The sequence below is a fragment of the Crocuta crocuta genome, unplaced genomic scaffold (genome assembly GCF_008692635.1).
Source record: "Crocuta crocuta isolate KB4526 unplaced genomic scaffold, BGI_CrCroc_1.0 scaffold614, whole genome shotgun sequence".
In the NCBI taxonomy this organism is placed as follows: Eukaryota; Metazoa; Chordata; class Mammalia; order Carnivora; family Hyaenidae; genus Crocuta; species Crocuta crocuta.
The window spans coordinates 437787-454506 of NW_027529673.1; the positions used below are offsets into that span (position 1 = coordinate 437787).

General features: G+C 36.0%; 1 protein-coding gene across 5 annotated transcripts in view; it reads left to right on the plus strand.

The window, feature by feature from the left end:
• Positions 1-16720, plus strand: part of NOX4 (NADPH oxidase 4) — a 304523-nt gene that overhangs the window by 240769 nt on the left and 47034 nt on the right. For all 5 annotated transcript variants that reach the window (XM_077763044.1, XM_077763042.1, XM_077763043.1 and 2 more), the window contains one exon: positions 11955-12036. In XM_077763044.1, the coding sequence (XP_077619170.1) occupies positions 11955-12036 (82 nt within the window). The remainder of the gene's footprint in view (positions 1-11954; positions 12037-16720) is intronic.

Sequence of the window (16720 nt, forward strand, 5' to 3'; positions counted from 1 at the left end):
AAGTAGGTTTCACTATGTAAAAATATAAAAATTCTATCAAAACAGAAAATACAATTGAACAGAAATTATATCAATATATAATATACACAGAACATCAATATATAAATATATACAATATATATCAACTTATATTGATCAATATATATCAGTATATAAAGAGTCCCTTCGGAGTACCTGGGTGGTTCAGTTGGTTAGGCACCTGACTTCGGCTCAGGTCATGATCTGCAGTTTGTGATTTGGAGTTCGAACTCCACATCCAGCTCTGTACTGACAGCTCAGAGCCTGGAGCCTGCTTAGAATTCTGTGTCTCCCTTTCTCTCTATCCCTCCCCCACCCTCTCTCTCTCAGAAATACATTAAAAAAAAAAAAAAGAAGAAGAAGAAGAAGAGGAAGATCTCCAGGGTACCTGGGTGGCTCAGTCTGATTTCAGCCCAAGTCATGATCTCATGGTTTGTGAGTTCAAGCCCCACATTGAGCTCTATGCTGACAGCTCAGAGCCTGGAGCCTGCTTCAGATTCTGTGTCTCCCACTCTCTCCGCCCCTCCTCTGCTTGCTCTCTCTCTTTCTCTCTCAAAAATAAATAAACATTAAAAAAATTAAAAAAAGAAATAGCCCCTTCAATAAGAAGCTCAAAAAAGAAATGGATAAATTATGTGAACAGAGAAAATCGTAATAGTATTCAAATAAACATTTATATTATAGAATAACTATGATATTATATTATAGAATAACTATAATACTGTATTTTACCTATCAGTTAACAAAGTTTTTTATTGATAGTTATTGCTGACATTGGGAAGGTATATGCAAAAAGAAAACCAGAAGTTTGTCCAATGAAACAACCCAACACAGGAAGCAGATTCATATATTTGCTTGTTGCTGTTCCCTAATCCATTTTATAAGCTTGTTCTTTGGCCGGGAGCTCCTGTATTTAAGAAAAGAGAAGACTCTCACTGTGTGGTTGGTTTTCATAAGCTTGAAAAGACCATATATTGCATGCCATTAATTTTGTTAGCCCAGGGTTTTAGTTTAGAACTTCATAAAAACATAAAAGAAAACCTCCAGTGTCTTTGGATCTTGGATAAAATTGCCTGTTCCTTATAGAATATGTACCCAGTGGGTATTCAGAGTTTGTGCAGAAAGCAGGAACTGAAATAGTATCAAGCTGAGTCTTGATCACTTTGAGGTGTTTCTTTTGTTGAATGCCAACATTGTTAAAAAAGTGCATTTGCTGTGACAAATGGAAATATAACATTTTCCTTAAAAAGTGGATTGTGGAAAGCTTAGTAGCAATAATGTGTTTGTCCAAAAATGCCTTTCTTATTTGCTTTCGCTTCCCCTAAACCTCTGTTCTTTTATTTTTTTCCCCTGTCAGTTTTTGTTGTAGTTTAGCCTCTGTGGCAATGGAAGGGAATTAATGTTTTTTAAGAAGGCTAGTTATAGACATTGATTCACTGATGTATTAAGAGGCCAAGAAGTCTGTTTGCAGTTCTTTCAAAAGCTGCTTTTTATTTTTTTTTAACAGTATGTTTAGCAAGTAGGACCCACAATAATGAGTTTTAAAGAAACAGACTTTTATCACTATGTTTCCTCTGGAAATAAAAGGATCCAGTAAATAAATTACCTTTGTAAAATAGTGCACTGACTACCTTCAGACCTTATGATGTTGAAAGTACCAGGTGTCCACGTATATAGACTGTATATGACACTGCTGCCTTTTTCCTTCATTTTGTAACTCTTAAGCAAGAAGAAAGCAAGAAGGGGAGGAGGAGAGAAAAGGGAATACACCAACATTTTCTCTCCCAAGAATGAGGGAAAGAAGGAACAGTAAGGCAGTGGAAAGAACACTGGACTGAATTTTGGGGAGTTTGCTTTGTTTCTTTAATCTCTTTGCCTCTTGCTACCCATGTGACCTTGGGTTGGTCAGTCCACCTGTCTGGTTTTTAGCTTCCTCATCTACAACATGCTGCATTGAGGGAGCTTTTTCCTTTCTCAGATCATTGCTTATATAAAGTCATATAATTTTTTTTCACAGAAATAAGCTCTAGAATATAGATAATTTAATTCCACATAAAGTAGGAATAATAAAAAAGATTAATGGTATAGTTGAGAAAAGCTCAAGGGAGTATTGTGGAAGGATATATGCCAAGTATAGGATTTTTATGTATCTTTTTTCTGCCATTTTTTAAGGTTCTTATTCACTTACTCGCTATAGTTGTAAATACACTGTACTCTGTATTCTTATCTTCTGATTTGCTAATGTGACCTTGTTTTAATTTTTTTCCCTTATACAAGACAAGCATGGCTATTTTTTTTTTTTTTTTTTTAATGTTTAAGAGAGGGTGGGAAGGGAGAGAGAGAGAAAGAGAAAGAGAACTTCAAGCAGGCTCCTCTCTGCCAGCACAGAGCCCAATGCAGGTCTCAAACTCATGAACTGTGAGATCATAACCTGACCCGAAAGCAAGAGTAAGACGCTTAACTGACTGAGCCAGCCGCGTGCCCCAAGATTTTGGTTTTTTTATATTCCTCTGATATTGGCCTTCATATTTGTAGAGAAGGTAGTCAAAATAACCAGAGCTGATTGCTTTCTTCTTCTAGAATTGCAATCCATTTCCATTTTAATTCTATCAACACATTTTTCTATGTGTCTAATATCAAAATACTCTTGCTCTGCAACTAGATTTCCTGATTTACCTAAAATAGTATTAATTTGAATGCCTTTGATGTTGCTTTGAAAGCAATATTTTAAATAGCAACTATTTTTATTCAATACGGTTACCATGGTAATAAAGAACATTCACTTGATTTAAACTTTTCAGAAAAGGAAAACTTAGACTCTATATATTTCTAGTTGGTTTGAATGCACCACTCTAAGTGTGCCCTTTTGTTCCCAGTTTTTGAAGTAATTTGTTTTTCTATCATTACTGTGCATATTTCTTTTAATTTTTTGAGAAAAATAAAACATGAAATTTTTACAAACCATTAATTTCTTTAAATCCCTAGGAGAACAGCTCTTCTTTCCCTTTTTAAGTAATTTTGTGATTACATTTTAAATCCTTTTTCAAGTAGCTCTAATGGAATTACAATTGTTTTGTTGTCCTGGCATCTCCTTGTGATAAACAGGGCTGCCCTTGAGAATAAGAATCTTTTGTATTCATCCTGTGTGACAAATAATAGGTACTTAATAAAAGTTTGTTGAGTGGGTGAATAAATGAATAACGTATTATTTAATTGATAAAAGTTCCTTTGGCTCAAAGTATTAGTCTCACTTCCAATTTTAAGTTCTATTCCATGAGAAGTTATTGATATAAAAGTAGGCCGCAAAAATACCAACAAAATTATTTACTTCATCTAGCACCATGGATCAGGAAGACTTCTTTGGTCTTTGTTTCACTTTTAAATAAAACCTTCCTGATTCTTTTGCTTTATATTACTAATAGATCCAGGCAATGTTGGTTACTCTTTTTTTCTGGATTCCTGGAGTATACATTTAGCACTTATTTATTTGCAGGATACATATCTTAAGATTATTGAGGACCTAACTTGGTACCTGATCAGTAAATGTTTCCTGAAAAAGTTATTTTTAAACGTGCATATTTTGTTTATTTATTTAAATGATACTTCCTAAATGTTACGGAAAAACAATTTGTACCTTCTCTTTTAAGCAGCCTCTGTGTGTGTGTGTATGTGTGCGCGCGCGTGCACGCTCGCGCATGCATGTTGTGTTTCTTCACTGGTTTTGTGACTTCCTTAGAAGGTAGAGGAGTGGACTGTGTTACAAAAACTAAAATGTAGAAATGTGAATGACAAGTACTCTTGAATACATGTTCATGTGTGTGTATAATCATGGTATACACATCTATCTTTTCAAAAATTACTACTCTTAGGTATGTACTATGGAGGATAGAAACAGGGTATAGATAAAATAAAAGTTGATGCCTTTTTCTTTTCATCTCGTATCTTTATACATATTCATCCTTGCTGTATATACCTCCAGACTTCTTAGACATATTGTAGATGAAGTTATCCAAAACCTTGGAGAGATTGCAATGTTGAGTATATTATTACATATGATGGCATATCAACTCTGTAAGTCCCATAAAGGATTTTTTCACTGTGGCTTTGGGAAATTCATTGGTGATAGGCAGTCTAGAACTCTGAAAAACTTCCATGTGACTGTTTGTTAGGCAAAGAGTGATACGCGCGAGAGGCCAGTATTGAAGTGGGAGATGATATGGTCCCGGAGAGGCAGGGGCTAGGAGACCACACTTAACTCATAAACTCAAGATGGCTCTAACGGTGTCCTGATTTGTAAGATCTTTGGTGTTGACTGACCATGGCATCCTTAGAACTCAAATAGATGGGCAACCTACTAAAGTCTTACTTGATTTATTCAAATGGAAAGAAAACTCAGGGAGCCTGGGTGGCTCAGTCAGTTAAGCGTCTGACTTTGGCTCAGGTCTAATCTCACAGTCCGTGGGTTCAAGCCCTGCATTGGGCTCTGTGCTGACAGCTCTGTGCTGACAGCCTGTTTCAGATTCTGTGTCTCCCTCTCTCTCTGCCCCTTTCCACTCACTCTCTGTTTCTGTCTCTCGAAATAAAATAAAGACATAAAAACAATTTTTAAAAATTTAAAAAAAAACTCTAGGTTTGGCAAAGGCATAGCCTGAATCATCTTGCTACAGAGTACAGCCTTTCTTTCACTTTCCAGACTTGAGTCAGTTGATAGATTCTGAACCTCTTTAATAAAGAGATGATTCGGTCCTTTTGAGAAAAAAAAACCAAACATTTTATTTGTCAAAATTAAACTGTGCAATGATCCTCTTATGATTTGGCAGGGTGAGTGCCTGGGTAAATGCTTTTGGGGAACTAAACGTTGACTCTAAGGTGACAGTGTATCCTGAGGAACCAAAACATTACCGTAGCAGACCACTAACAGTCAGGGCTGATGGAGACTTCATGGAGTTTTGGGTTCAGTGTGTGTCACCATAGGCCCAGTGGATCCCTGACTCCACCCCAATTCCAGAATGCATGATAGCAATGAACACACTGAGCCTCTGTCAGACCCCTTATCTATATAATCTCCTTTCCTCCCTCTTTTATATTATATTTTTCTTACTCATGATGTTTTGTACTTCTAGGTAGAAAGGAACATTTCCCATGTTTTATTGTTAGTCTTAAGTTTACTTCATCATCCATGCCATTGTTTTCTTCTTGAAGTCCAATAGTTAGACCCCATTCTTTTGTGTTTATATAAATATTGTTAAAGATACTTGTTTGAAGACCTCACTAACCAGAACATGGTTTTTACCAGCTTACTTTCTTACCTGCAATTCCCTTTCTGAAGAGAAGAATGTCTTTTGGAACTATCACTGAATTTTTATGATATACTCAAAGGAAGTGGGTTAAAATGACTAAATAGAGAAGTGAGAAAGAGGAATTTTCATTGAAATGACTGGTTTTCATTAAAAAAGAGAAAGAACGGAAAATTGAATACAGAGAGGAAAAATAGGAAAGAAAAAGGGAATTGAAACAAATACCTATCTTTCTTAATGAGCATATGAGTTACTAGAGACCCTTGGGATATAAAAGCTGCCTTGTAGTAGAGGATGTTGAGTCACACAATCCATGGAAGGAGTATAAAGGAGAGTGTAAGATGTTTGTGGACACTTAGACATACTCTTTCCTCACTCTTCCCCACCTTACCATGTATTAATTGTTTGTTTTTGAGTAATAATATGAAATTAGTATTGCTTTATTAGTATCTTTTGATGAATGGTCCATCTGTAATGACATTATGCACAGAGACCAGGCCACCTGGATGGATCCCAGTTACTGTCAAGCTGTTTCTTTCCCCATAACATTGATCACTTACTAGACTTTCTACATATTCATGTGTTAAATTATCATTGTTGTGCATAGTTTTCATAAAATAATGAGTAACTTGTAAAGTTAGGTACTGATTCACCACCAACATATTTGATTGTTTTCATGTGTTTTCATGTGTTCAGTGAAATCATTATGACCTCCTGGGTGGATGGCCAATATTGACAAACATTTTGCTCAAGTTACATGTTCAATTTTGCTGAAAAAGTACGACAAATTTAGTATTTACTTTTTTATTAATCATAATGTTTTTTAGCTTGGTACTGTTGAAATGATTTCTTATACTTCATAATAAAGTATAAAGTATAAAGACTTAGAGATTTCAGGATGCTCTGTACAATTTAGGGTGGAGTATTTAACTCTAGTTCATGTATAATTCTCATATCAACCTAAATTATAGCTTTCCACATTTCCCACCAACACCCTCACCTGAAGGCTTGCGGTTGTGTGTACCTCACGGAGTGCAGCACAAGTTCTGGTGACCTGGCTAGTAAACCACATGGCCTGCAGGGTACTCATTTATTTCTTCCACTAGTGGCCCAACTGAATGGTGTTACTTGTCCCAAGAAAGGTGTGTCTGAGAGCACTTCATTTTAACAATGGGCATCTGTACTTGTAATGAAGGTGTTAATTAGGTTACTTCCAGAAAGCTGGAAAGAGGCTGATTTATTCTGACCTAACTTCACACACATGCATCTAACCCAGTCATAGCCGAGAGCATAGCAGAAGCTCTAAGCACAAAGTGTAGGTCTAGTAAGGCCATCTGTGGCAGGCTGGGCTCATCAGAGACTGAGTCTGAGAAGTAATTTATCAATGTATAATGTTTATTAGAGATCAGTGCCCCTGAAGGGAAAAGCAAGGATGTGAGATTGGGTTGAGGACGAAGTTGAGCCACCAAGTGGACTCTACAAAGCCTTAGCTAAACTGGTGGGAAGCCCCAGAGCAAATACTGGATGACATACTTTACTGAAGCAGAATGTGAGGGAGAGGGGGGCTTCTCTGTAGCAAACACAGCATCCCTGGCATACTTTATTAGTAACATATAATTTCAAAGTAAGGTTCTGAGATGAATATTAAATTAAGCAGAATGCTAGCAAGGATAGCCAGAACCATCCCAGGTAAGGTACTGCTACTCTCCTTCTCAGTGGCTTTGGCAAGATTCCATTCCTGTCCTTAAGCATACGTTCTTTAAGGGATCCAAAGTTGAAAACTGGTTTAGAAATCATTGAACTCATCTCACTCATTTGTCAGTTGCAAGAAGGAATTAAGAATAGAGGCAGAAATAGGTAGAGGACTCAGACTTTCTGACAACCAATCTGGTATCTTTTCTAATATAACTTGTTCCTTCTAAGTACTGCAAACTGTAAAGAAAAATTTGTTCTTTGGTCTACCCTGTATAACACATACGCTCTTATAATACTGCCTATATGATAGATCATCTTCAGTTTTCCTTGTAAAATAATAGTGATATTATGGTGTAACCATTTATGGATTTTGTTTGAATACCAAGAGCATGGGGATGATGTTTATCTTATAGTTTCCAATACTACATTGCATTATAATAGTTATTTTTAAAACTAAGTTTAAGTCTTTAATGAGTCTGTTTAATATCCCTTAAGGATTTTATTTTAATTCTTTCTGAAGAAAAAATGAAAGCTGGCAAATCAAGTGTAATATGAGCATTAAAAGAAAGAGAAGAGGGATAGTTTACTAGGTTGAGTGTCTGACTCTTGATTTTGGCCAAGGTCGTGATTTCAGGGTTTGTGAGATCAAGCCAGGAGTTGGCTTCACACTAAATGTGGAGCCTGCTTAATATTCTCTCTCTCTCTCTCTCTCTCTTTCTCTCAAAAGAAAAAGAAAAAGGAGAAAATTTGTATCTATTAATAAAAATATCAGTAACTTCTTACCAGGATTTTTAGAGCAACATTATCACTCTTTAGAGATGTTTTATTTAATTTTCTTTCCTTGCCCATGATAACGTAATACTTGAAGTAGTTAAAATACTCATTTCCATAGTGGAGATTGTGGAGAGCCAAAGGTAAGCACTCTGGATTACCTGGAAAAGAACCATGATTTGGAATTGGTAAAACTTTGACAGTGTTCCTCCAGCAAACAGCTATTTCTTAGGGTCTTATTGAAGATACCAATTAGGTGGCTAATGTCACATCTTTAGATGCAAAGGACTTTTGTGTTACAAAAGAATGGTATCCTGTTTTCATTTTCTGCCTTTCTTCCTTCCTTCCTTTTTTTTTTTTTATTGTGGTAGGGAGATTTTATTTTCTTCTCATCTCAGGAATGTATTTGCATATTGGTCTTTTGTCATTATGGAAATTCTTATTGTATTTGTTACATTCTGTGTTTGGGGAGGATTATAAAGTCGGATGTAGTTCACAAAGGGGAAAATAAAGAATTGAATCACAATCAATGTCCAAAAGTTTGAGTTAGAATTGGAAAGGTTATTTTATTTTTCTCATCTTTGATTTTAAATAATTAAGTGTATTGTCTCACAATTGATTGTCCAGAGAGCTCAAATTAGGGTAATTGTGTGTAGTATGCCCTCCAGATCTGATAGCCTCTGGATCATTTTGCTGATTGAATGTGAGAAGGGAAGAGTGAGTGAAAGTCTACAAAAGCTTATGTTAATTAAGTATATCTGTGACTGGTAGAAAATCATGTCCAGACATCATTTCATCATTAGTCAGCTCATCAAAATACCACTTTTTAGAAAATCCTCTGGTCCTTTTCAGTGGCTTTAATGAAATTATTCTAAGAGCTTCATAGCAGGACTGAGATCCAGTGTTTGCATAACTGCCATTTTCTTAAGAAATAGACTTTGGGCCTCCTGAGAAAGTAGCTCATCTGGTGGGACATTTGCTGCAAGAGAAAAAATTATTTTAAAAATTTTGCTTCTTAACAAAGGAAGCATCCATCTATTTTGGTCTTTTTCCCAACATCAGATCAATAATGGGATGGTAATTAATCAGTTGATAGGCAGAAATCTAGGACACTAAAGAAGAACTAATGTAAGAATTATAAACAATTTTTCATGTGCTTGGATTTTTCTAAGGATGATTTTTATTTTTATTCTCATAAAGAAAAAATAAACAATCATGATACCTTTCATGGGATAAAGTTGGTTGTTCATATTTAGGAATTTATGAATATAATGATAAACATTGTAAAAGGATGTAGTTTTAAGCTGCTATTTTCTGTTTGTTCATATGTGAACTCTTTTTTTTTTTGACATGCATGATAGCTACTTGAAGGATCTTCATGTTAGCTTGGTATTGTTTGCATTTATGATATTCAGAGTAAAGGATGCTTCAAATGTAGGAATATACATTATAGATTTCATAGTTCAGGTGGCTTTGTAAGTAATCTCTTACATGCTTCTTTTGCTCTGTGTGTGTGTGTGTGTGTGTGTGTGTGTTTTAAATCCTATTAATATAATGTTATCTCTAGATATTGTCTTACAGATTTACAATCAATTTTTTGTGTGATTATATAAACAGGGAAAAACCTCCAGCTTTATTATGTTATGGTTGTTTGCATTAGGAATTCTGATTTTTCTTTGAATTTAAATCAGTTTGAGAATCATTCAGTAAAACTTTTATTTATATGTTTAGCACCCAAGGATATATCATATTCAGTGTAGCTGTTTGAACAGTTCTTTACTTGAGGCATAAGGTTCATGTTGGCTCTTGGGTTTTGGCTTTATTTTTCAAGATTTGTTTTGGAAAGGGATAAATGGAGGGGGAAAAGGGAAAAGGAGAAACGCTACAAATTCGTTTAATGAAATGCTACATGAATTAGAAAGTATGTTGAAAGGCAATGGGTCATATCAGAAGAATTTACTAGTCATTTCATTGAAATAAACATTAATTCTGTTCATTAAAAACAGTAGATCAGTCAATAATAGAATTCGATTTTTGAAAATATGAACTCAAAGAGCAAGTGTACTTGAAGGAGAAAAATAAATTGTGCTTTCCTGGATCTGTGGACTCTAGAGTACAGCCACCTCTTTTAGGCTTTTCTTAGTCCCTCCCCCAAGTACACTGTGTGAATGTCAGAGTGGTGAAAACAAGCAGGAGAGTGGAGGTCAGTTAAATATCTGGTTCAGTGTGACTCAGTAAATTTGAAGACAAATCCACATCCTGCCTCTCAGCATACTTTGTAACCACTGTATTCACAAATGTTTAACATCTGGCTCTTCAGTAACTGGCAAGTGGGGATTGTGACCAACAGCAGATTTTCAGTATTTTGTGGAAATTGCACACCTTCAGCTAGAGATGGATTTACTTCAGATTGGAGTTTCAACTTTGCGCTCTATTGCAGCCTGATGGGGTGACCCTCTCAGGCTGGAGGTTGGTGCCCTTGCTTTTCATGGTTAATAGATGACCAGTTTGACTTTTCTAAGAGGTCAACTGGGGCAGTTTTTCTTATGCAGTACAAATGGAAATATAATTTCAACTAATATTTACTGAACATTTTAATATGTATCAGATAGTGTTCTATATCCTGGTGGCACTATACGTATCTCCTAGAGGGAGAAGGAGAGGTGTTTAGACAGTTAAATGTTACATTAGAAATGTAGGATGGAACATTCTGTGAGTGTAAGCAGAGTATACTAGAAGTACACACAGTAAGGCCATCTATTCCAGATTTTGTAGGAGGAGAGAAAAAAAGAGGAGGCATCAAGGAAGCCTTCCCATAGGGATGACTAGAGGTAATGAGTATCTAGTTCTGAAAATAAGGGATTATATTATAGTGACAGACTACTGTATGCAATGCAGGTAACTCTGCCGTGCAACTATTTCTAAAGTAGAACTGAGATTATTCCTTCTTCCACATTCCTTTTTCCTTTTTTTTTTTTTTTTGCCTCCATTTCCTTCTCTGTCCCCTTCTCTCCTTTCTTACCTTCTTCTCTCCCTCCCTCCTTCTCTTTCTCCTCTCCTCTCTCCTTCCTTCATTATGAACTTCATAAGCACAGAATTTTATTAATCCAATTTTTGGTTCATGGGCCAGTGTCACCATTGGATAATGCCTGGCCTGCATTCATTCATTTATTCACTTAAGATGCAATAGTTAATAGATATGAAATGTTAGCAATTATGACCTACCTTTTGCTTTTCTATTTCATCTTCTTACCCCTTCTAAAAGATAACCATTATCCTGGATTATGTATATTAGTCTTTTCTTTATTGGGCTGCTTCGTTTCATATATAACACATGTAAACAATACATTGTTTGGTTGTTTTTTAACTCAATACATGATATTCTTCTGGATATTTTCCACTCACTGTTTTATTCTGTTTTTATTTGTAACTGAATTCATTCCATTTCACTTCAGTTAACATTCCATTTTCTGTATATGCTGCAAATTGTCCATTTTCCTGTTGATGGGCAACTGAGTGGTTTTTCTTTGTTGTGATGAACAGTACTGCTATGAATATTCTTTTACTTGCTGCCTAAGATATTATGTAAAAGCTTCTACATGAGTATATACCTCGGAATGGCAGTATTGGCTCTTAGGGTGTACAGAGGCTAACTTTAGAAGATAATCCCAAATTAATTGTTTTCCAAAGCTATTGCACCAATTGCATTCTCACCAGAAATATATGAGTTTATGTTGATCCACATCCTCTAACACTTCATCTTGGGAGATTAATTTCTGTCGATCGAATGCCACATGTTGTGAATGCCATCTATGAGTATGTGGTTTTGATTCTCACTTCCCAGGTTACTAATGAGATTGCCAATCTGTTATGTATATTTATTGGTCATAAATATCTCTTCTATTCTTTTAATTATAAGATTTTGCTAGTCTATACTAATGAATATTTTTTATATTTGTATTTGCAGTTGTTATATTTTAATCATAAAAAGATAGAGTCATTAAAGTAAAATAGACATATTTTGGTTCTACATAAAATGGTGGGTACATTTCTAATAAAAGATGTGCAATCAAAATAGTTGACAAATTAAAAGAATAGGTAATAATTTCATTTTGACATTATTTTCATGACTTTGATTTTTTCACAACTTGATGTTTATTTTTCTTTTAACAGAACGGTTTCGAGATTTACTACTTCCTCCATCTAGTCAAGACTCTGAGATTCTGCCCTTCATTCAATCTAGAAATTATCCCAAGTAAGCACTAGGAGTTCACTGGATATTGGGAAGGGGAATGGTATAGTGACGGGAGAGATTTGGGAGGGCAAAAACAAAATGTTTTCATTCTAAGGATTTCTGAAAAATCTAGCATACCCTAACCTAATTAAGTAGGGCATCTCCTCTACTGTAATGTCTCAAGCTCTTTACAGTTGGTTCAGAGAAAAAAGACTTGCTTGTGGTATAGCCCAGCTGTGACTGGGAGCCTTTGCAAGGTGCAGAGTGTTAAGTTACCTGCATCAGTGCCTGACCGTGCTTCTTTTTGCCTGATTCTGTATCAATAGCAACAGATATTTTGTGGGTGTTCTCTCATCTGGCTTCCTGTTTTCTAACCTTTAAATGCGAGAATTCATTCATGTTGTAATGAGCGGTTTTCAAATAACCACGTTAGATATGATTTCAGTAATTTCTATATATTTCTCTTTACTACCTTGATAATTATGGGAAGTGAAATTTCCTGACCCCTGCTTAAATGGGGCACACCCTTTGTTCACTTAGATGCCACAAGTGTACTTATTAGTTGAAGAAATATGCCTTCATCTTTCCAGAGAATAAGGAAGTAGCAGGTTTTTATTAGGCATCCTTTTCCCTAAAAGCTGGTGGATGCTAGTATCTTGATCCCTCCCACAGAAGCTTGGTGCACCTTCTACTTCATGAATGTCCTTCTCTATTTACTAGCTAGCATACAAGCTGGAGAGTGAATAAACTAGTATCTGATACAGAAAAGGAAGCTTACCAAGTTAAAGAATTGGAGCTTAGTTTGTACATAATTCATCAAAGCCAATCACTATGATAAGTGACTCCTTCTTTGATTTGGCAGTTTATTCAAATATCCACTGAATTTCACTTTCTAGAATAATTTTTTCCTCCTAATACTTAGCTTTGATAATATTTACTTAACTCTGATAACAAAATTAAATACAGAATCCAAATTACCTGTTCTTTGTCTTTGATATTAATATGGATTTAATCTTAAGCAGTAATCTTCCAGCTCCCTCATGGGGCTTCTGCTCAGGGACAGACAAAGCCTGGACAGCCTTCCCTGCATACATGGTGTTTTGTTTTTGTTTTTTGTTTTTTTTAATGTTTTAAAATATTTTTAATTATTTCTGAGAGAGAGAGAGAGAGAGAGAGAGACGGCGTGAAAGGGGGAGGATCAGAGAGAGAGGGAGACACAGAATCTGAAGCAGGCTCCAGGCTCTGAGCTAGCAGTCAGCACAGAGCCCAACGCGGAGCTCAAACCCACGAACCGTGAGGTCATGACCTGAGCTGAAGTTGGAGGCTTAACTGACTGAGCCACCCAGGCACCCCATACGTGGTGTTTTATGTACATATTGACAAGGAACATAGAGGAGCCCAAAGGGATTGATGAATGCTTATCAGTATTTTTGCTTCCAGCTGCTGTTTACAGAGGCCAGTGGTGCCTCTTCTTCTGCCTCTTAGGCTTACTGTCCACCTGATACCTTTGCTTGAAGAGGGGAATCATGGTCATTTCTCAGTTGGTAATCTGTTTGCAGCTATTTCCCTAAATTTTCTTAGCTGTATGTTCTTAAATGTACCCTTCTTGCCCTTTGATTACTTTTCTGATAGTGATGTGATTCTTGTTGATATTTAACAGAGATGCCATGTGTCAATCCTTTGTCAGTGTCTAATCCTTAGGGTAGTTTTGTTTTTTTACATCTGTGGACTAGAAGAATAAAAGTCATCCATTGATATCACATACACCATGTTGTGGTGATTAAGAGTACAGACTCTGAAGCAGACTGCCTTACCAGCTGACTGTGACTTGGGTCACCTAACCCTCTGTGCCTCAGTTCCACCTGTGTAGAAGGTATAAGATAATAATATCTACCACTTAGGGGTGTCAGGAAGATTGAATAAATTAATAAATGAAAAAATATTTAGAATTGAACTTGCCACATACTTCATTCTAGCTGCGTTATTTATTTAAAATTACATATAGAATTAACTAGAATTGGAGGTTTCTAAACACCTTAGGTAAATAGATTGTTCATTGATCTTATATCAGGATACTTCTGTCAGTCTGCCCTTATTAATATTTAGGGAAGTACTATTTATTTGATATTTCTAAATTATTGCTGATGTGAGGCACTGCTTTGGTGACCACTTAACATCTTTATGAGTTTCAGTTTTCCAAACTATCAAATGAAAGCATACTAATTAAATGTTTCTGGTTCTGAATAACATTTATGAAAAAATTCTGGATTAAATACAGTTAGCTTATTTAAGTTATAGAATATTGAGCATTTGCACCCTCCCATTGCCCATATAATGTCTAATTTGGCAGTGGAATTTTAGGAGGTGCTGAGAACAGAGAAAGAATAATAGAATTCGATTTGTGCTGTGCCTGAGAAGTGTTAAATGGGTCCAGGATAGAGCATAGGAGTAAAAACTCTAGACATGTAGTAATGCCCATTTAAAGAGTGCTGGGGTAGAAGAGACCATTGTGATAAGGGCCATTCAATAAATACAAGTGGGCAAGGATTTGTGTATGTCTAGACCTAATGTAAACTAATTTTGAATTATTCATAGTTTTAAATATTCTCAGTCTCTCATTTGTATTCACTTACAAATATCATTTATTCATTATGGAAGATAACAAATAAGTCAAAGAATTTGTAATTTTATGACATGCATGCAAAAATTTCCAGAAAGCTGAAAATGTAATCAGACCATTAGTATTTGTTGCTTTCATTCACAATGCAGTATACCTGTTTACACTGAGGGTTTTTTCCCTAATTTTTCTGCTTGTTTTAGTGACTCACTGAATACAGACAGACTCTATTAGTGAGAGATGTTTTAAAAGCTAAAATATGGGTTTAGAAGCAACTTGTTTGCTCTACATCATGTAGCGTCACAGGGTGATATTTACAGGGCATAGTGTAGCTGACCTTCCAGTGAGCCTCACTCAACACTAGTTAATAAAAGCTGATGAGTGGACGGTGGTAATTGGATTGTGGGGAGGATCTCCAGTCAGCCTATCGTCCCTATAATCTTAAGCACCTGGTTATCAAGAAACGACCCAACAGACAATGAAACAGGGAAAAATGTGTATTTTAATCAGTGAAAAAATATTCATGAAGATGAGAACTGACCATTTCTTGAAGTGTGTGTGTGTGTGTGTGTGTGTGTGTGTGTGTGTGAATGTGAATGGAAAGCCATTAAAAAAATGTTCCCTGCTGGGAACCATTATTCTAGAATATAATAATGTTCATTCATCACATTTTTACATTTGTGATCTTCCATTTGACCCATTGCCAAAGCCTGGCGTATCTGTTCTCATCAGGATGTATTTGAAGACATTGCATCATGAAAATTCTTGGAGCATGAATAGGTGTGACCATTGTCAGAAAGAGACAGATGAGGGGCGCCTGGGTGGCTTAGTCGGTTAAGTGTCCGACTTTCGCTTAGGTCATGATCTCGTGGTTCGTGGGTTCGAGCCCCGCGTCGGGCTCTGTGCTGACTGCCAGCTCAGAGCCTGGAGCCTGTTTCGGTCTGTGACTCCCTCTCTCTCTGACCCTCCCCTGCTCACGTTGTCTCTCTCTCTCTCTCCTAGAAATAAATAAAACATTAAAAAAAAAGATGAATGAAAAGAAGAAAATGAATGTATACCCATTATAAAACAAATGTTGATTCGTAGGTTAGAGGAAAGAAGTGGAGATAATAAAACATAAGGTTTGTTGCTCATTTCTTAGCTGGTGTAACTGTCGTTAACTTTGAAAGATTTAGGTTTATAATGTATTTAAGCAAGAGAGCAGCTACAAACACTCATATCTTTGTGGGTACAGCTTGGAGATGTAAAATGATTGAAGACATTTGGAGTAATTTTGCTCACAAATGACTTGCAACCGTTTTAGCAATTAGGCCAGCAAAACATGATCCAGTGACTCTGGAAGTTTAACCAGAATATGCATAAAAACACTGTGAGAATGTAGTAATAAAAGGAATAAAATGTTCTCATGAAGATCAAGTTCTCTGGATCTCAGAATTATTCAGAGAAAGGAATATTATTTGTGATAAAATTCAGAACTATTCCTCTTTGAATTGGTTTCCTACCATAGGATAACCATGATTATTTAGACAATAGAAGCAATTGTCTAAATTGCTCATTTAGAGAATGCCCCATTCTCATTTCCAATGGACTGCTTAAAAATGGCTTCAGATGGTGATAATCAGGTGATACACTGAAACTATGAAGTCTCAGAAGACTGTTTCAGATTTCATCTGTTTATTTAATTAAAAAATATTTTTAAATATTTATTTTTGAGAAAGAGAGAGGCAGAGTACAAGCTGGGGAGGGGAAGAGAGAGAGGGAGACACAGAACCTGAAGCAGGCTCCAGGCTCTGAGCTGTCAGCATGGAGCCCGACACAGGCTCAAACTAATGTAACATGAGATCATGACCTGAGCCAAAGTCAGATGCTTAACTGACTCAGCCACACAGGTGCCTCTTTATTTAAAAGGGTTAAGTGACTTATACAAAGTCATATGAAAGAGCTGGGTCTCAAACTCAAGGTCTGCCTGGCCCCCAAATTATACCTAATTGTGCTATACTACCTCTCATTCATTCATCTGTCCTCTTTTCCATTAATCCATCTTTCAAATATTTATTGAACAATGACTGTGCACTAGAAGCAGTCACA